This window comes from Pipistrellus hanaki (genome assembly GCF_964339955.1).
Source record: "Pipistrellus hanaki genome assembly, chromosome: 2".
Classification (NCBI taxonomy): Eukaryota; Metazoa; Chordata; class Mammalia; order Chiroptera; family Vespertilionidae; genus Pipistrellus; species Pipistrellus hanaki.
Window position 1 is genome coordinate 191,235,231 of NC_140504.1, and position 21,037 is coordinate 191,256,267.

Here is a 21,037-nt window from a genome sequence, read left to right on the forward strand (position 1 = left end):
TATTTTATTTATTTTTATTTTTATTTTTAAGAACCAAAGCTTATGTTGATAATAGGAGAAGACCAATGTATGGCTAACAAAGCATTGATTTCACTATCATACTGATAATCAGAACATCATTGTGTAGTAGGTAGGAAAGATTAGCAGGTATCCAAGTTAAATTTTTCGTATCTAATAAAGGAGGAGGTCTGGGAGGTAGATATCATTTCCACTAGGAAACCACAGGCTGATATTTTAGAAAGTGAAGCAGGGAGTGGGGAGAGAGGAGGTGTGGGCTGTTCGTTTTGGACGTGGAGTGTGGGGTCAGGGAAGTCCTCTCTTGTAGGTGGCACTTGACCAGAGTCAAAGAATCAAGGGAGTGAGCCGCCGATGTCTGGGGAAGGTGCTCCGGGCAGAGGGAACAGCAAGGACAAAGGCCTGGACTCCAGCACACCTGGCACCATGGGAACCTCTGGGGGGCCAGTGGGGCGGGAGGGCAGTGAGGGAGGGAGAGGGGAGGTCAGAGTGTGGCAGGAGCCCCGAGCAGGGCCTTCTGGGATGCACTGAGGACTTCAGCTTTTACTCTGAGGGAGAGGAGGGGCCTGTCTAAGCTACGTGTCATGTGGCATCATCACCTTTAAGGGGCCAGCACAGGCCATGAGAATAAATTGCAGGGGAGGCAAAGCTGGAAGCCTGTGGGCTGGTAGGAGTTTCTTGCAGGGACCCAGGTGAGAGCTGACGGCCTGCAGTGGTGGCTGTGGAGAGGGTGAGATGTGGCTATTGCTGGGATGTATTTTGAAGTCAGAGACAGAAGGAGGATTATTTATTGCCACTCCGGCTTATCCAAGGGGAATCTGACTTTCAAGGTCTTGGTCACCAGGTCAATAGTTGTGTTGAGAGGCATTCTTGGCTGACATTGACATCCTCTCTCTCTTTTTTATTACATATTTTTATTGATTTCAGAGAGGAAAGGAGAGGGAGAGAGAGACAGAAACATCAGTGATGAGGATCATTGATCTGCTGCCTCCTGCCCACACACCCGCCCCCAGGGGAAATCAAGCCCGCACCCAGGCATGAGCCCTGACCAGGAATCAAACCATGACCTCCTGATTCATAGGTTGATGCTCAACCACTGAGCCACGCAGGCCAGGCATCATCCTCTCTTTTGACTCTAATCCACTGGAAACTATAAGAAGGGAAACTGCTCCCCACCTTGGGACAGGCATGTGCCAGAGAAGAAAGGCCAGCTCTGCGGAGCCCGGTCAGAGATGTTCTGGGCAACTCTTGGGACATCCGGCCTTCCCCTGGGGTCTGTCCATGCCGGGCAAGATCTACACTGCAGCAAACCCAGCCTCCAGCGAGGCCAGTAGCCCCAGAGCAACTGTGGCTGTTGATGCCAACAACCTCACCCCACCCCCAATAGGCCAGCAGAAAAGATTAATAATAATTACCACAATCACAGCAATAATAGCACCCAACATTCATTGGGCATCGATTAAGTGCCGGGAACTGTGCTAAGCATTTTGCATATGTTAGTGTGAGTAACCCTCTACACACCATGAGACAGGCACTAGCCACAGTCCCATTGTACAGACGAGGAGTTTGGAGCTCGGAGATACTAAATAATCATCCTGCGGCCACACAGCGAGAAAGAGACAGGAATTTGAGTCTCTGTAACTGCTCCTTCGGCCCTTACAGTTCCTTGCTGACTACGTCCCGTTCCCTGGACGGTCCCTCCCAGGCTCATGATGCAGACCTACTGCTCCCCACTTCTCTGAGGCAGGCCCAGCCCTCCACACCCACCCCCTTCATCCATGTCCCCAGCTGACTCCCTGCAGCGAAGCCACCACAGGACCCCCGTTCTTACCTGGAGTGAGACCCCCTTAACTCCAGGTGGAGGGCCAGGCCTTTGGAAACAGGCGCTGTTTTCAGACATGAAAGCCAAGTTGCTTGTTTATTCCAAAGACGATAGACTGATACTTTTGGCAAGGCCCTCAGGGAACATTTTTAGTGACTATGTAACGACTACGATGGTAGCTAAAACGAGGAGACCATAGGGGATTTCCGCCCCTCCCCACCACCCTTCCCCCCCCCCCCCCCCCAGCCCTGGAGGGTCTCCTGATGGGCCAGGCCCTTTGCTAAGTGCACATTCTCACAAAACCCTGTAGCACTGACAAGGCTGAAGGCTTCTCAGCACCATTTAGCTGGGGAAACTGAGGCGCAGAAAGGCTAAGCAAATTGCCTAGGGCTGCACAGCTCATAAGGGGGAGTAGCGATTGACACACAGATTCCTGCCTGCACAGCCCCCTCTCCCAACCACAGCTACACCGGTCGGGTGAGGGAACGCGCCCCGAGTCCCACTCCCTTCAGCAGGCGAACACCACACCTGCAATTCTGCGCTATTTACTTTCCACGAACCCATTCCTTTCCTCCAAAATCGCACAGCATCCCCGCCCTTGTCAGAATCATCCAAGGCCCAATTAACCCTGAATTCCGTGGTCCTGTCCCTGCATACTTCCCCCAAACCCACGGCTTTGCGGGCCAGGAATATTACAAATCTGGTAGAAAACCAGCCCAGCAAGCAAGCGTTTATTCTATGGCAGCCCTGTCGGGGGAAGGGGAGAGATCGGCATGCCCAAAAGAGCCACCCACGGCAGCTAAATTCCAGCTGCCAAGCCTTTATTAGTGGTGATAAAAGGCAGCAAAAAACGCACAGGGCTCTCTGCGCGCAGGTGGGGGCAGCCGTCCCCGGAATTAGTCATGTTTTGGCTGGTAGCGTTACAGGATTTATAAAGGAGGCCCTGGAGAAATTAAGCACGATTGCAGCCAACCCCCTCCCCCAGATGAATGTCTCCAGCGGGAACAGTGCACAGGGCTCCCTGGGGCCCTCAGGAGCCTGGCTTGCTGGCCCCGGGATCTGGACGAAGATGATGATCCCACAATACAGGGGAGGCGGCCTGGCCGTCTCCCTCCCTCCCTGGGGTCCAGTCCGCTCCTCATCGAATTTGGGCATCAGGACTCGGGTCTGTCCTCTGAGTCCCGGGCAGCACCGCATCCCCCAGCAGCACTCAGGGACGCTCTCCTAATGAATCTGCGTCTCCCCCCAAGGTCATCCTTCCTGGGTTCAGCATCGGTCTCTCTCTCTGGACCATCGGGGGAAGTGGCCTGAATGTGGGCAAGTCCAGTGAACTCTGCCTTCATTAGAGAGTTAGGTCCACCTCTCACATTCCGATATTAGGGCCTTTTTAAAACACCAAAAGCCCCCGAGAGCGCTTGCATATCAAGGGGGCTGAGACCTCCGTGGAAAAGTTCATCAAAAGAACGGGATGAAAAGGAATCTTTGCAGGCAGCCTGTGAAAGCTTTGGGGCCGTGCTTTGTGAGTCTGTGTGGCTGATTGCACGAGTCTTTAATCCTGGCTTGTTGCTAAAGAGTGGCTCAGGGAGAATATTAACCCTTATTGAGCACCTACTATAGGACAGGCACAGTGCTAAGCAACTTTACAAACATGCTTCAATTTAAGAGCCCAGAAAGGGGCTCAGCACAGAGTAGGTGCCCAATAAGATCCATGGCATGGATCAGCGACTTTTAGCCCCGTAGCAGCTGTGGGAGGTCGGTGGGTATTATTAATGAACACTTGGCAGATGAGGCAAGAGAACCAGAAAGGGACGGTTCTTTGCCTCATACAACACAGCATGTAAAGTGGAGAGCAGAGTCCAAGCCCCCAGGTGTCTGATTCTGACACCAGAACTCTTTCCTGTCAGCCATGGCTCCTCCTTTCTCAGCAGGATGGGCTTCCTGGAACAGGTGGCCATGCATGGGGCGGAAGGAAGTGAGAAGCCCGGGAGCTGTCCAGGACTGGCAGTGCTGAAAGGAAGAGCACAGACTCCCAGCTGGGACAGCTCATGACTTGCCTTGGCCACTAAGTCATTTCACTCTCTCACTTGGCGACCCCTCTCCCCAAGTCCTGCATTCCCAGCTGCCTCTCCTGCCGCCACCCAGGCCAGGTGATCTAAAACTGACAGTTACTGGTCAGCAGATGACAGAAAGGGAGATCCGTTTGTCTCTCAAACCCACCACAACCCCCAGTGTCACCAACACCAAATCTCCAGTCTAAGGTGTAAGAGAGGCACAGATCCCAGACAATGCAGACTATTTAGCCTGGAGTCTTAATGGAATGTATGTTTTCATGATTTATGTTATTGCTCTGGCCTGGTCCCTCTCTGGGCCATTCTCCAAGCTATGCCCAGAGCTCCAATTCTTCAAGTGATGTCATGATTCTCCTTACAATTCCAAGAGGCCTCCCCATCACCTTCAGGATGCAGCCTTCACTTCTTGGCATGACACTCGATGTCCTTCCAGAACTGGCCCTGCTTGCCTCCACCTTTATCTGTCCCCTCTCCCACCTGCTCTCACTCTCCCGACATTCTAAATGCCCCATCTACTTAACACCCCCACACCGGGTTGTTAAAAGCAGCTGTGGGGCTGGGGGCAAGGACAAGCATTTCAAAGAAAAGGAACAGCATGTGCGAAGTCCTGGTCCTCTGGCCTGGGTCATTCAGGCATCACTTCCTAAGGAAGACCTCCGGCTGACCACCTCTCCTGTAGCCAGTCAGCTCTCCATCCCTGAGCTAGCTCTGCAAACAGAACGTGCTTGGGCCCCATCACTCAGACAAGGAAAGAAGCTACCCTGCAATGCTTCGTCCTGGACAGTAAGCTAGCACTTCACGATGTTTTATTCGTTTTGAATCACTAGTACCTATCTGCATGTGAGCAGGTCAAAATAAACAGAAGAGCCAGGCTTTTGTCACAGAATTTGTTCAAGTGATGCCTGATGTATACAAAAATAATAACAGCGAGCACCGACTATATGACAGAATCTTACATATTTGGCACTTGCTAAGTATTTTTTAGATGTTAGCTCACCAAAGCCATAGGGTAATCATCAAACTCACCATGAGATAGGCATCTTTATTAGGCCCATTTTACAGATGGGAAAACTGAGGCACAGGAGGTTAAGCAGCCTCTCCCCAAGGCAACAGAGCCAGAAAGCGGCACAGCAAGCATGCTCATCCAGGCAATCTGGCTTCAGTCCCAGCCCTCGTCCCTGTCACCACCTGCCTCTCTTAGGATAGGGGACCTAATGGTACGAGAGGCAATGAAAGTCTCTTCTAGAGCCAGGAGGTTCTAGTGTTAATGTTGACTTTGTTCTCTGCATCAGCAGAACCTAGCACTTCTACCAGAGTTATCTCAGGGCACCTGGGCATTCAAAGCCAGCCCAAACACAAAGACAAGGGTGCCAATCCCCCACTGTGGCAACAGAAACTGGCAGGACTTGGGAATGGCCTAGTTAAGGGCCCTTCCGTTTGTCCCCTCTGTCAGCCCCACCCAGCCCTCCATCCCCAGCTGCCAAGACCCTGCCTCCCACCCCCTGCACCTGGCTGACCCTGGCAGGCAGCCCCGGACCCCTCGTGGAGGGAAAGCTCCCCCCAGCTCCGAGCAGCTGCCAGGCCTGGCGTGCCAGAAGCTCCGCCTTGGGTTGATGGCCCCGCACAGCCCCACGGAGCTGCTATTTTTAATTTAATTGGAGAGTGGAAGGAGAGAGATGATACCCAGTGAGAGTTTTAAAAAGCTTTCGGCGTAGGGAAGGAGGGAGAGAAGGCGAAGGAAAGTTCGTAATTATACACCAGGAAGCCAGATTTGATGCCTGGACTGAAAGGTTAAATGTTACATTCAGAACGAAATGAGAAAGAGAGTTCTGATGGCAGTTGCCCAGAGCTAAATAAGGGGGGAAAAATACCCCTTGCCCAGCTCCCTCTGCTCCCTCAGACCCAGTTCTGTGCTTCCCCGCTTCTGCTGTTTAAGGCCCAGGAGTACACAAATCAACCGGCGTGGAGCACAAAGATCACGGCTCTCTATATCAACACCTGCTTGCCACCCAAAAGCAGCTTTCTTTAGAGTTTAGGAAAAAAAATCACAGGTTTCGCCTCTCAGGCCAACAGATCTAACATCATCCAGGACACTGGGAAGGGGCTCTAGCATTGTCGCTAACAATATGAACTTAACTATGGATGGACCTAGATTCAAATATCTCCTCTTCCACAGGACAGATGTGGTGGGTCAGCTCACCCAACATCCATGTGCCTCCTATTGCTTCCTTTTAAAAAAAATAAAATTCTTACCCAAGGATATACTTATTGATTTTATGGGAACCACTGTTGGCTCAGGTCTGGGGACAAATCTGTGGCCAAGAGAATCTAGTTCCCATGTCAAAGACAAGGTGAGCTAGTCTCTGGCTTCCAAATTCCTCCCCCGGTCCCTGAAACATCAGGGTTCCTTAGGCTTCAGTCCTCCACCCGTGTTACTCTATCCCTGTTCCCAACAGTGGACCTAAGAGCCCCTTTTAGAAGCAACCGGACAACACAGTAGTGGAGGCCCAGACTAGATGTGAACCCCACTTTCACCACTTACCAGAAAAAAATATTTGTTAAACAAATAATACATTATGGCTCCTTTCTCTGGATTAGTCAGAGTAAACAAGACAGCTGCTGTAACAAGCAACCCCCACATCTCAGTGGCTGAACATACTGTCGTACTCTTCCTCATATGCCAATGCAGTGTAGGTTGGGGAAGGGGCTTGGTCTCACCCAGTCATGCAGGCTCCTTCCATCTGCAGCTCTACTGTCCCCTCCCCCTTTGGATCCTCTGAATCCCATAGGCCGAGAGGGCTATTTTAAGGATCAGGCATACATACACTGGCCAGCACTTTATGGTATGGTCCCATGGCTCTACCTACCTGTCAGGGACCTGGGAAGTGTAACCTCAAGTTTGCCGAGGAAGGGGGCTAGGGCACAGTGGTCTCCATCTCAGTCTAACCCATGGAAAGCAGGCATCCCTCCAACCCCCAGACCACATGACTGTTAACATGTGATTTGTCTCGCTCTTCATCCTCAAAAATGCAGTAATCTCCTTGAAACCAGAAATCTCATGCATCTCTTTCACCTCCAAGTCCCCGGTGCCTAGCGTAGTATGTGCAATTGTAGATCCTCAACTGCTTGTCAACTATTACAGGTCTGAGGACTCAGCTTTAACAGAATACTGGAACATCTGGCCCTAACCTGTTTGGCTCAGTGGATAGAGCATCGGCCTGTGGACTGAAAGGTTCCAGGTTTGATTCTTGGTTGCAGACACATACCCAGTAGGAGGTGTGCAGGAAGCAGCGGATCGATGTTTCTCTCTCATCGATGTTTCTAACTTTCCCTCTCTTCTCTGTAAAAAAAAAATCCATAAAATATTTATTTTTTAAATGAATATTGGAACATCTGGACCTGGCTGGTGTGGCTCAGTGGTCAAGTATCAACCTATGAACCAGGAGGTCACAGTTCAATCCCCAGTCAGGGCACATGCCCTGGTTGCAGGCTTGATCCCCAGTGTGGGGCATGCAGGAGGCAGCCAATCAATGATTCTCTCATCATTGATGTTTCTATCCCTCTCCCTTCCTCTCTGAAATCAGTACAAATGTATTTAAAAATAATAATACTATTGGAACATCTGGGATGAATGGAGAGAACGAACGTGGCAGAGGAAGAACAAGAGGCTCCAGGCTCTTGCCCATTCTGCTCAGGGGTAACCACTGGCCACAGGCCCCGAGTTCCCCGACAGCTGCCCTGGCCCCACCCTGGTTCTCATAGACTCCTACTCCCCAGGTCTCCCCACCGAACTGCCCGCCTGACCCCCATTCTTCACAGAAGCGATCACTGGTTCCAAACAAGTGGTTTATTTGCATTTAGAAAACAAGACCCAGGCCGCGGGGAAGGGCACTCACTCACTCCTCCTGGCCAGAGTGTGAAGCACTAGAAACTTCCCCTCTCCCCAGCCTCACCCTCCCGCCCCGCTGCTACAAAAGACTCCTCTCTTGCCCCCGTTAAAACCTACTCAACTAAAAGAACGGACAACCCAGGGAGCTGCCCGCGAACAGTAAGTGGCTAACACTAAGTAACTGGCCGCTCCCTTCCTGGTAACAAACAGCCCGCCCCTGGAGAAGCTGCCCCTGGAGCGCTCCCCAGGATGACACCCTGTGCTCCCATGGGTCGGATCCCATGTTTAAAGCAAGATAAAACCCCAGAACTCACTTAAAAACATCCCCCACGAGCTCAGAATTCCAATGCCAGCTCACCCCACCCCGGCCCAGTCCCTTTCACTGGAATTAATTCACCAGTGCCCATCTGGCTCATCCCCCCCCTCCAGAATCCTACCCCCTGCCCCCCACCCCCCACCCCCAGGGCAAGCCAACAGGCCGCAGCTTCTACTTCTCATCGTACTCCTTCCTGGTCATCCACTCAGACTTGTACGTAGACAGATGAGCCACGATAGACGCTCCCAGCCAGACGCTGAAGTTCCTCTTGCTGCTACTGGCCAGGGCGGCGTTGGGGCAGGAGGCATACTGGGAGGCCAGCTCCGTGAACAGGCGCCGGTTGAAGCCCGGGTAGAGGGTGTTCCCCCCGCAGGCAATCACGTGCGGCAGGAGCTGGGGGTGCAGGGCGGGGTCGCAGCCTTTGATGGAGTCCAGCACTGCCTGGGAGACGCTGGGCCGCTCCTGGTCAAACACCTGCGGGCTGAAGAACATCTCGGGGGCCAGGAGCTGCATGGGGGTCAGCTCCACGGAGGTGCCATCCGGGAGCAGGTAGCTGTTATCCTCGTCTTGGCCACTGGGCAGGCTCTGGCGGTAGTCCAGCGCCTCCGCCAGGTTCTGCGGCACGTAGCATTTCTTCATCTTGATGGCGTCGACGGTCTGCAGCTGGAACAGCTTGTTCACCGTGCTGTCTTCCTTGAAGAGGCTCCTGGAGAGGTAGTCGGAGATATCCTGGCCGGCGAACTCCAGCGTCCTGCCGGTGTGCCGGATGGGGTGGCCCAGGTGGAAAGGCTGGACGCGGGTGAGGCCGCAGCCGGAATCCACCACCACGCCGGTCAGGATGCCCGAGGCATACAGGGACATCTCCATCTGGCCAGCCAGGAGGAGGGCAGGGACATCCAGTAGCTCAAACATAATCTGCAAGGAGGGAGGAGACAGGCACGTGAGTGTTTTCCCGGAACGAGAGTCTGACCCACTTCCACGCCCAGCTCTCAAACATGAAGTCAGCACACAGACCTAAGTCCTCAAGCAACTAGCAGCTGCCCCCCAGAATGCCGAGCCCAGGGGCCCTGAGGCTCCTCCTGCGGTGATGTAACTCCCCCACTTAACCCTCAGGAGCTTCCTGTCCAAGGAGAGCAGGGGTTGGCAAGCACCTTCTGCAAAGGGAGAGTGGGGTTGCCGGGTGTAGCAAATAAAAATGTAGGGTGCCCAGTTCAATGTGCATCTCAGATAAACAGCAAAGGATGATTCAGGATAAGTATGTCCCGCGCAATATTTGGGGCATACATTGTTAATGCTGAAGCATTAGTCACTGTTTGTCTGAGATCCCAATCTGACGAGGTATCATGTATTTTATCTAGCAAACCTACAGTAGTAAATATTTTACGGGAGCCACAGTCTCTGATGCAACTACTCAACTCTGCTGTTGTCATAAAGGCAGCCATAGATGATATGTAAATAAGTGGGCATGGGCATGTGTACCAATAAAACTTTATCAAAACAGATGCTGGGCCAGATTTGGCCCACCAGCAGTAGGTAGTTTGTCAACCCTTGATTCAAAGTAAACTTCAAGTGCTTCTTCCCGCAGCTTACCAAGCCCGCCAGCACCGGTCCCTGCCAACCTCACCTTTCTGTCTCCCTCTTACCATTCTCACATCCCTGCCCCGTTCACTGGGCTCCGGCCTCACTAGCTGAAACCTCCTCCTCAGAGAAGCCCTCCCCGATTACCCTCTTCAAAGGGGGTTCCCGATCCTCACCAGTTCATCCTCAGCACATTTAAATTTGTTTCTAGAACTGATCACTCTCTGGAATTCTATTTTGTTAACAAAATTCTATTTTGTTCATAGTCAAACCCTTCTCCAGAAGGTAAGCTCCTCGAGGGCCAGAATCTTATCTGTGACCATGACCGAATGTCCAGTGTCTCCCAGACATGCCCCTTCTAGAGCATTTTTCCTGCCGTGTCTCTCTCTGTGGGAAGAGCTTCCGTAAGTCCCTGGTGCCCAATGCCAGGCACACGTGAGATCTCAGAAAACATTCATGGGGCAAATGATTAAGAAAGAAGAGCTCCCAGCTCAATGGTTTGGCTCAGTGGATAGAGCGTCAGCCTGCAGACTGAAGAATCCCAGGTTCAATTCTGGTCAAGGGCGTGTACCTTGGTTGTAGGCACATCCCCAGTAGGGGGTGTGCAGGAGGCAGCTGATCGGTGTTTCTCTCTCATCGATGTTTCCGACTATCTCTCTCCCTTCCTCTCTAGAAAAAATAAAAATAAAATAAATAAATAAAAAAATATATATATATGGGCATACATTGTGTGATATATATATATGTGTGTGTGTATATAAATATATATATATATGGGCATACATTGTGTTATATATATATGTGTGTGTGTATATATAAATATATATATATAGGCATACATTGTGTTATTTATATATATATATATATATATATATATATATATATATATATATATATATATAATTTTTTTTTTTTTTTTTTTTTTTTTTAAGGAAGGAAGAAAGAAGAGCTCCTGGTAGCCAATCCTGTTCAAATACCACGTGCAGGCTGCCCCCTGCTCCTGGGGAGCGCAGCCCCGAGAAGGCCTTACCTCCAGGGTCTTCTTTCGGAACACAGGGTCCTTCAGGGGGGTCTCTGTGACCAGGACGGGGGTGTCCTCGTGCTCCATTCTCAGTTTCTCCAGGACGAAGGACCAGATGTGCTCCACGCCCTCCCAGTTGAGGACGCGGCCCCGCTGGATGGGGTAGCTGAAGGTCTCCGGGTTCAGGATGTCGATGCCGAGCCCCAGGCGCCGCCGGGCGGAGCTGGGCCCGGGGTTCTCCTGGCACGGCCGGTAGTTCACGATGCTCGGCAGGATCAGCTGCGGCTCGTTCCAGCCCGAGAAGCCGGACTTCATGTAGCCAGAGCCGTGGTCGATGACGATGGTGTTCTCGGTCATGGCAGAGGAACCGCTGGGAGGGCTCTTCGGGACTTGGCTCCTCGAGGGGGGTCTGGCACAGGCGGGCCACCTGGGGAGGGGAAGGTGGGGGTTCCCTGTGAACCCATTCTGGCCGCCGCGGGCCGCCTCCCGCTCCCCACCCAGCGTCCGGCCTCAGGCTCCCCGACGCCTGTCCGTTCCCGCATCCGAGCCTTTGTGCCAGCTGCCACCTGCGCCTGGAAGGTTCTTCCCATCCCAGACTCCCTTCATCCAACAAGCCCCCGCCCCGGGCCGCCTGAGAACACGGGGCAGTGACGCCAGGCGGGCCCTGCCACTCCACGGGAGCGGAGGTGGGGCCCTCTGCAGGGTGTGTCACCAGGGAGCGCTCGGCGGCGGTTGGCTGCCTGGTTTGGGGACACACAGACGCTAACCAGCAGCCTGAGGGGCCACCACCCTCCCCGGGAATGGTGCGGCAGGAGCCATGGTAACCGTGACAACGCCGGCGGTGACGGCAAGGACAGCTCCCGTACCCTCTCCGAAGTGCATGCCCTCTCTGGCACTAGCAGAACCATCTGGCGCATTAGGTCGAAACGGGTAAAGTTGCCATCTGTATCAGTCAAAAACGGTCCACATCAGCAACTCCGTGTGTTCTGAACTTAATCCTCACCGCCATCTCCAAAGCAGGTACCACTGTCACACGCACTTTACAGATGGGGAAACTGAGGCACGGGCGTGGGAGGGGGGGGTGTTACAGTTCCTTTCCCTGGGCCACACAACTAATAAAAGCAGAGCTGAGAGCTGACCCCACATCAGACTCTGAACGCTGGGTGAGGCAGAAGAGGCGGCTTGGAGTGTGAGCTGAGTGGCTCACTGATAAGGGAGGCTGTGAGGGAGGCATCGAACTAGGACTGTGGTCAGTTTCCTGGTATATGTAACGTGGGGAGATTAATAAGCTCCATGCTGAAAAAGTTAGGTGTGCTCATTTCCTGATTTCCGGGCTTCCTATAAAACGACAGCCCTGGGGACATATCAATAGATCGGCGGAGTAACCGGCCCCCACCAGAAAGGTCTTCGATCTTTGACCAGGTGCTAAAACAATGAGATGAAGGGAGAACCGTCTTTACAACTGTCTTTACAACCACTCGTGGGAACAACTGGATATCAGGAGGAGGAGGAAGAGGGAGGAGGAGGAGGAGGAGGAGGAGGAGGGAGATGGAGGAAGAGGAAAAAGAAGAAGAGCCAACAACAACAACAACTTAACAACTTTAAGGAATGGAATACCTCACACCTTATAAATAATTAAGTCAAAAGAGACTGTTTGTAAAACTTAAAACTATAAACCCTTTTTAAAAAAAGAGCAGGAGAAAATCATTATGACCTTAGGTCAGGTAAAGTTTTCTTAGATGTAACATCAATAGCTGGATACAGAAGAGGACAAACGGATGGATTGGAGTTCATCAAATGTGAGACCTTTTGATCTTCAAAAGACACTGTGAAGAGAAGAAAAAGATGAGCCACGGACTAGGAGGCAATGTGTACCAATCATGTATCTCATAAAGATCTTGTATCCTGAAAACATAAAGAACTCCCCAAACCCAACAATAAGAAAATCACCTCCACTTGTTTTAAATGGGCAAGAGGTTTACACACTTCAAAAGAGAAGTCACGTGACGACACACACATGACAGATGCTCACCATCCTCAGCTGTTAGTAAAATGAACATGAAAACCACAACGAGATATTCATGTGCACCTATGAGAAAGGCTGGAGTTCAAGATCGACTGTGCCAAGTGCTGGCGAGGAGGTAGCGGGACTGGAACCCTCACACCCGGGGCTTGGGAAGGGGCACAGCCACTGGGAAATAGTTTGGATGAAAAAGTACATCCACACAAAAGTCTTTATGTTCATGTTTAGAGTAGCTTTAGTCATGGTCACCGAAAACTAGAAACAACCTAAAATGCTTCAACTAGGGAGCAGATGAGCAAATCTCCATTCAATGGCACAACACTCGACAATAAAGAAGACTCAAGAACCAATAATGTGCCCTAACCGGTTTGGCTCAGTGGATAGAGCATCAGCCTGCAGACTGAAGGGTCTCAGGTTTGATTCGGTCAAGGGCATGTACCTTGGTTGTGGGCACATCCCCAGTAGGAGGTGTGCAGGAGGCTGCTGATGGATGCTTCTCTCTCATCGATGTTTCTAACTCTCTCTCCCTCTCCCTTCCTCCCTGTAAAAAAAATCAAAATCAATTTTATTTATATATATATATTTTTTTAAGAACCAATTATGTGAGCAAATCTCAATGCATTAATCTGAGAGGAGCCAGACTCAATGTTTCTCTCTGTGTGTGTTCTCTCTTTAACACTCACTCTCTCTCTCTCTCTCGTCTCCCACCCCCCTACTTTCTCTAAATCAAAAAATCAATGCAAAAAATATCCTTACATGAGGATTAACAACAAAAAAAGAAAAGAAAAAGGAAGGTTTTTTTTAAAAAAGAAAAAGAAACATAAACACGTTCAAAAATGTTTTAAAAAATAGAAGAGAGAAACTGGTTGTGCTATAAAATTAAGATGGAAGACAAAAGATTATCCGTTAGATCCTCTCCCAGACTCCAGCCTGGCCCCTGCTCCCGAGGGCATCGGCAGTCACAGAACAAACAAGGTGAGGAAGGCTCGGAAGTGACAGGCCTGGCCACCAACACAGTGCACCTCTTCTGATCTTGGATCCAAAAAAAATTACCAGAAAGAACAATATTTATCCAATAGATGAACTACAATGGAATACTAAACAATCTTCAAATGATCTAACCCAGGGCAGGAAAGAGGGAACACAGAACAACGTAAGAAGTGGGGAGACAACGGTAGTAGACCTATATCCAATAATATCAACAATCACATTCAAATCAAATGACCCAACGCACACCAACTGGAAGACTGAGATTGTTGGACTGGAATAACAACAGAAGACCTAACTCCAGGCTTTAAATAGAACAACAAAGAGCAGTTAAAGTAAAAGGAGGGGGAAAGATACCCCATGCAAAAATGGATCCAATGGGAGCTGGTGTAGCTACCTTAAATGAGACAAAGTAGATTCCAGAACAAGGACAGTTACCAGGAGCAAAGGCGGACATTGAATAATAAAAGGGTGAATTACCCTAAGGACAGAACAATCCTAAATACATATGCTTCTAATAACAGATATCCAAAAAATCAGATATTCAAAAATACTTCTTTACCTTTCTGCAGAAATAGTAAGTGCCACCATTCTACCTATAGGCTTCAATCCATTTTTCAGAAATCAACAGGAAAAGGTAGATGAGTCAAGTTGGTTGTTCAGAAATTCTTTGCCAATTTTCTAACTGATAATTATAGAACACTTCATCAAACAATAGAATACAGATTCATTCCCCAAACACATGAAATGCTCTCAAAGACAGGCCACATTCTAAGCCACAACACAAATCTAGACAAACTTAGAATTAAAATCAAATAAAACATGTTCTCTGAACATAAAGGAATTAAGCTAGAAATCAAAAGCGGAGGGATAGCTGGGGAAATCCTCAAATATATAGAAATTAATGCAAGTCGTTCATGGCTCAAAGAAAAAAAATAGCAAATAATTTGAACTGAATGAAAATAAAAAATACAGCCTGTCAAAATGTATGAGATGCAGCTAAAGCAGTGCTCAGAGGGAATTTATAGCATTAAAGGTTTGTATTAGAAAAAGGTTTCAAGTCAATAACTTAAGCTTCCACCTTAAGAAAGTAGAAAATAGAACACGTTAAACCCAAAGCAAGCAGAGGCTGAAAATAATAAGGAACAAAATTAATGAAACTGGAAACGAAACCAACAGAGAAAAGTCAATAAAACCAAAAGCTGGTTCTTTTGAGAAGATCGATAAATTGATAAACCTCTAGGCAGACTAAGAAAAAGGACACGAGGCACAAAGGATTGATTTCAGGAATGAGGTGACATTACTTTGACTCTACAGACATGAGAAAAATAGCAAGAAAATATTATGAACAACTTTTTGCCTATTGATTTGACAACTTAGGTGAAATGGACAAATTCCTTCAAAGACATAATCTACCCAACTTCACTCAAGAAGAAATATATAACCTGAGTAACCCAATAACTATTAAAAGATTGGATTTTTAGTTAAAAACCTCCAACAAAGAAAACGTCAGGCCCAAATAGCGTCACTGGTAAATTCTACCGAACATCTAAGGAAGAAATGACAGATTGTTCCCAATCCCTTCCAGAGAGCAGAAGAGGAGGGGGCACACCCCAACTCGTTCTGTGAGGACAGCATTAGCTTGATACCAAAAGGTGCTATCAAAAAAGAAAACTATAAACCAAAATCTCTCATGAACACAGATATAAAAAAAATCCTATCTAATAAGAGTAATATGCAAATTGAACATCACTCCAACACACAAGATGGCTGCCCCCATGCGGTCAAAGATACTGCCCCCATGTGGACACAAGATGGCCACCACAAGATGGCAGGCAGGGAAGGGCAGTTGGGAGGGACCCAGGCCTGCAGGGGAGAGCAGTTGAGGGGGACCAGACCTGCAGGAGAGGGCAGTTAGGGGCAATCAGGCTGGCAGGGGAGCAGTTAGGCATCAATCAGGCTGACAGGGGAGTGGTTAGGGGGTAATCAGGCTGGCAGGCAGAAGCTGTTAGGGGCAATCAAGCAAGCAGTTGGGAGCCAGGAGTCCTAGATTGTGAGAGGGATGTCCCAGATTGGTGCAGGTGGGGCTGAGGGACACTCCCCCCATGCATGAATTTTGTGCACTGGGCCTCTAGTTATCAATGAAATCACAGCAAACTCAGCAATATATAAAAAGGATAGTGTGGTTCAGTGGGTTGGAACATCATAGTGAAAAGTTGCGGGTTCCATTCCTGCTCAGGGCATGTACTTGGGTTGTGGATTCAATCCCTGGCCAGGACAAGTATGGGAAGTAACTGATCAATGCTGCTTTCTCACATCAATGTTTCTCTCCCCACCCCCCCACCACCACCATCCTGAACGCTGTCTAAAATCAGTAAATACGTTCTTAGGTGAGGATTAAAAAAAAAAAAAGATAAACTACATCAATTAAGTGGTACTTATCCCAGAAATGGCAGGCTGGCTCAACGTTTTTAAATCAATGTAATTCAAACACATGTAACCATCTCAATAGGTGAAAAGGAAGTACTGGATAAAATGCAATGTGCATTTACAATAAAAATCTCAACAATTAGGAAGAGAAGGGAATCCCCTTAACCTGACAAAGGGCATCTGCAAAAAGCCCACAGGTAAGATCGTACCTAATGGCGAAGGGCTGAAGGCTCTCCCGCTAAGACTGGGATGAAGTAAGCAGGTCGCCTCTCACCTTTCAACAATTAACTCAACGTGCTAGCCAGTTCAATAAGGCAAGAAAAAGAAATAAAGGGCACAGAAACTGGCAAGGAAGAAATAAAACCATTCCTATTTGCAGAAGAGACCATTGCCTATACAGAAAATAAATAAATAAATTAAAAAACATACAAAAAAGATCCTAGAACTAGTTAAGTGAGCTTGGCCAACTCACGTGATACAAGCTCAACATTTTAAAAGTCAATTCTATTTTAAAGTTTTATTTATTTAATCCTCCCCTGAGGACATGCTTGCAGGAAGAGAGAGACATCAATGTGAGAGAGAAACATCTATCAGTTGCCTCTCCTACGAGGCCCAACCTGGGATCAAACCTGTAACCCAGCAACATGCCCCGACTGAGAATCAAATCAGCAACCTTTTGGTGCACAGGATGATACTCAATGAACTTAGCCAGTCTGGCTGGGCAAAATCAATTCTATTTTCTATACTAGTAACAAACAGCTGGAAATCAAAAAATTTTTAAAAACAGTGCCATTCATAATAATATCAAAAACCATAAGATACTTTCATGTAAATCTAGCAAAATGTTATCAAGTATGTTAAAACCTACAAGTTTGGATTAAAGAAATCAAAGGATACCTAAGTAAGTAATTACACTGTGTTCATGGATTAGAAAATTCAATATGACTGGGATGTTAATTCTCCCTAAATTGATGTATATGTTTAATCCCAATCAAAGGGATTTTCTTTTAGTATCAACAAGATGATTCTAAAAATTTATATGGGAAGGCGAAGGAACTAGAACCACCAAAATAATTTTGAAAAAGAACAAAGTTGAAAGACTCATACAATCTGATTTCAAGACCCACTATACACTTCCAGGAATCATGGCAATGTGGTATTGAGTGAAAGGATAGCCACATATCGATAGACCAGCGAGGAAACCAGGACCCAGGGACAGGCTCAGACAAACAAAGTCAATTGCTTTTGACAGCAATGCAAGGACACTTCATGAAGAAGGATACCCTTTTCAACAAATGGTGCTGGGGAGGGGGGGAGGGGGATTTTAACCCTATCTGTGGGGGTAAAAAACATACAAATGAACCACAACCCATTCCTCCCCTCTTACACAAAAAAATAACTCCAAATGGATCTTGTAAACTATAATCATAAGACAGAAATCTGTATGACTGAGAGAAGGAAATGTAAGAGAAAACCCTGGTGGCCTTACCTAAGAATATCTAAGTGTGCTTAGGGACAATCCTCGAAGTGCAATCCATCAAAGGGAAAGCGTGTATACTGGACTTCATCAAAGTTAAAAACGTTTGCTCTTTGGAAGACACTATCATTATGGGAATGAAAAAGATACGCCACAAACTGGTAGGTAGAAAATACTTGCAAATCACAGTTCTGGTTTAGGCTCGTATTCAGAACATAGAAAGAACTATCAAAAATCAACAAGAAAAAAAACATGTTAAAAATGAGCAAAGGATTTGGACACTTCGTCCAAGAAGCTAGAAAGATGGTAAAACAGCACGTGAAACGATGCTAACATATCATTACAGCCATTAGGGAAATAGCAAAGTCAAACCATAGTAAAATACTACCACATACCTCTTAGAAAGACTAAAAAAAAAATTTTTAAAGAAAGAAAAAGGACAATGCCAACAGCTGGGAAGGATGTGAATGAACTGAAACTCTCATACACGACTGATGGGAACACAAGAAGGATGTAATCGGGAAAACAGCTGAGAAGTTAAATACGCACTTACCATGTAACCTAGCAATCCTCTCCTTAAGAGAAATAAGAACTTCTATTCATACAAAAGCCTTTCCACCAATGTAAAAATCACCTTATACCAATTAATTACCCCAAGCTGGCATCAACCTACATGTTCCAATAACGGGTGGACGTCAGTGGTCCATCCAGAGGACGGCATACGACTCGGCCGTGAAAAGGAAAAACTCCTGAAAGAAGCGACAACGACATGAATGCGTCCCAGAGTCAGTGCGCTGAGTGAGAGAAGCCAGGCCTGCGTATGTGTGCTTCCATTCCTCTGACGCCCTGGTGAAGGCAGAATGCTGAGGACAGAAAACAGATCGGCGGCTGCCAAGGCTGGGGTGGTGTGAAGGGCTGAGGACTCAGGGGGCGGACGTGGGGAGGGTGGCTGGTGATGGAACTGTGTTACATTCTTGATTATAATAGTGATTACATGACTGTACGGATTTGTCAAAACTTGGAACGACACATCTGAAAGAGCGCATCACGCCGCATACAGAATTTTTAAGTGAATTTTTTAAAAAGAACATTTCGGGAACTACTGGTGCAATTTGAATACGGGTTATATTTCCGATGTTACATTGCCTGCATTTGATCACCACATTGCATATCTGAAAGAGAATATCGTTGAATAAGTATTTACAGGTAAAATGTCATGCAATTTACTTTCAAAGAGATCAGGAAGAAGAAAAAAGGGGAGGGGAGAGGAATGTATGTCCATATAGACAAAGTCTCAAAGCAAATGTGGTCCAAGAGAAGAGCCACCACCGCCTAGAAGAGTGTGGGTGGAGCTGTGTTTGCACCTTCTCTGAGTACGAACAGCTCTTAAAATTAAAAGGTTTTTAAAAGAGAAAGAGGGGGGCAGAGGAATGGGAGACAGCGAGTCTGTACATACGATGTTGACGGGTTCTGCTTTGAAAGGAAGCACAGACATACAGCCAACGATGTGGAGAGATGTGGGAGCCCAGAAGAAGAGGTGTATTTTTGTGTTTTTTTTAAGATGAGAAATAATACGTTAAGGTTTTGTGCGGATGGAAATAACCCAGCAGAGAAAGGAGCTGAATAAAATCAGAGCGAACTGCCGTTAAACCTGGATTCTACTTGCTTCTCCCGAATCACCGGCCTTCCCCCCAAGATGGACCACAGCCTGCCCCCTCCTGCCTGGGGACCTGGCATGGCTTTCCCCTGTCATCTTCCCAGTCTCCAGTGTCACCCCATCAGAGAAGCCTCCCCTGGCCACTGCCTCCCCCAGGCCTCTGCCAGTATCACAGCGACCACTTCCATGATTTTCACAGCGCTAATCCGGTCCATCCTCACGGTGTGCGCTTCCCGGCTTCTGGTCCCGCTCCCTCCAAAAGGGCCGCCTGAGTGTGGGTTCCAACGTGGACACGTGTGTGTATATGTGTGTGTGTGTGTGTCTTTTGCTCCCGCATCCCCATCACGCAATTGGCACAGTTCGGTGAAATCAATTCGTGTTGAATGCATACATTTTTGAAAACACATTGCTTTGCTGGCAGCGTGATGGCTCCATATGGACTCCATGCCTGTGTCCCTAAAATATCCGTTGCTTCTGTAGGCTGCTGGTTACGCTCCTGCTCAAAACCCTTCCCCAGCTCCCACCGCAAACAAAATAAAGTCTCGTTCAGCTTGGCATGGGGTAGGCGCCAGGCTCCAGCCCCGACTAGCCTCACCTCTCTGTCCTCTCCGCACACCCGAAGCTGGAGCAACGCTGGGATATTTGCAGCCGGAGAGATGTGTCTTCTCCATCTCTCCTCTGCCCGAAGGTCCTTCAGACCCGAGCCAAGCGTTCCTCCAGGAAGTGCGCCTTCCTCCACGGGCCACCACACAACAGCACCTACTGTGTGCTTGCTCTGTGCCAGGCGCTGGGCCAGGCGCTTTCCGCATAGTGTCTCCTTGAATCAGCACCACAGCCCAATCGGCACCAGTTTCAGTGTATGGATGCAGCGATCTGAGCTCAGAGACTGAAGGGATGGACGCTAAGACATCTGGGCTCAGAGCCATGCCTGCGGGTTCCAGAACCCGAGCTTGTAGCCACCACCCCGTGGAACCACGTGGCCTGGGGTTGGTCAGTTCTCTAGGCCTCTGTCCGCAGAGAATAACTGCCTTGCATGGGTGCTCTGTGGACTAGCAATGTCATTTGAAGGAGATGGGGTGCAAAACCCTAACGCCTTAGCTTGTCGGGCGGTGGAGCCCCTCGCTGCTGTCGGCTCCTGTGAACCATCTCCCTGGGGTCTCCTCTCCCTCCGGCTGTCACCCCCCTCGAGGTGTGCACAGTGTGTGATCACACGGGACACTCCTGGGTTTGTCCGGCGAGTCCCCGCCTGGGGCCCCTGGGAGTCGCCCTGCGGTTGTGAACGTTTCGCAAGGAACCTTCCCCTGACTCGGTTTGCATCCCAGTTCCTAAGCATCGGCGCTTGACTGCCGCTGTCGACACAGAGCATGCGTCCTGCCATCCAGGTACCACGCCGGCTCTCCCGTCTGCACTTCCCCGGCACAGCCGCTCCAGGACGCAGGCATCACCGTTGGTTGCAGGCGTCAGGAAACTGAGGCACAGCTTCCCACAGCGATTGGGGCGCTGGGCTAGGATTTAAACGGATCCTCTGGCCCCGGAGTCTGTGCCTCTCACCAGGCCGCCACGTTGCCTCTCATTCTATCAGCTGAGCACAGAGGCAGCCTGCTTCCTGACCTGCAACCCACGAACACGACAGGTTGCCTGGCAAAGCGGAGTGAGGTCACTAATCCCCTGAGCGGGGGCAGGGAGAGTGTCCTGGATCATGCAAGGTGAGCCCGTGGCATCACAAGGCTCCTTTAAATGGGGGAGAGGAGGC

General features: G+C 49.0%; 1 protein-coding gene across 1 annotated transcript; it reads right to left on the reverse strand.

The window, feature by feature from the left end:
• Nucleotides 1-8,282: 8,282 nt before the first annotated feature.
• ACTL8 (actin like 8) lies at nucleotides 8,283-11,098 on the reverse strand (the record flags this gene model as incomplete). Its single annotated transcript, XM_084871323.1, has 2 exons — nucleotides 10,720-11,098; nucleotides 8,283-9,026 (listed from the first exon to the last, which is right to left on the reverse strand). Exons 1-2 carry the CDS (start codon nucleotides 11,065-11,067, stop codon nucleotides 8,283-8,285), a joined length of 1,092 nt encoding a protein of 363 aa, XP_084727449.1. The 5' UTR covers nucleotides 11,068-11,098.
• Between the last annotated feature and the right edge of the window lie 9,939 nt (nucleotides 11,099-21,037).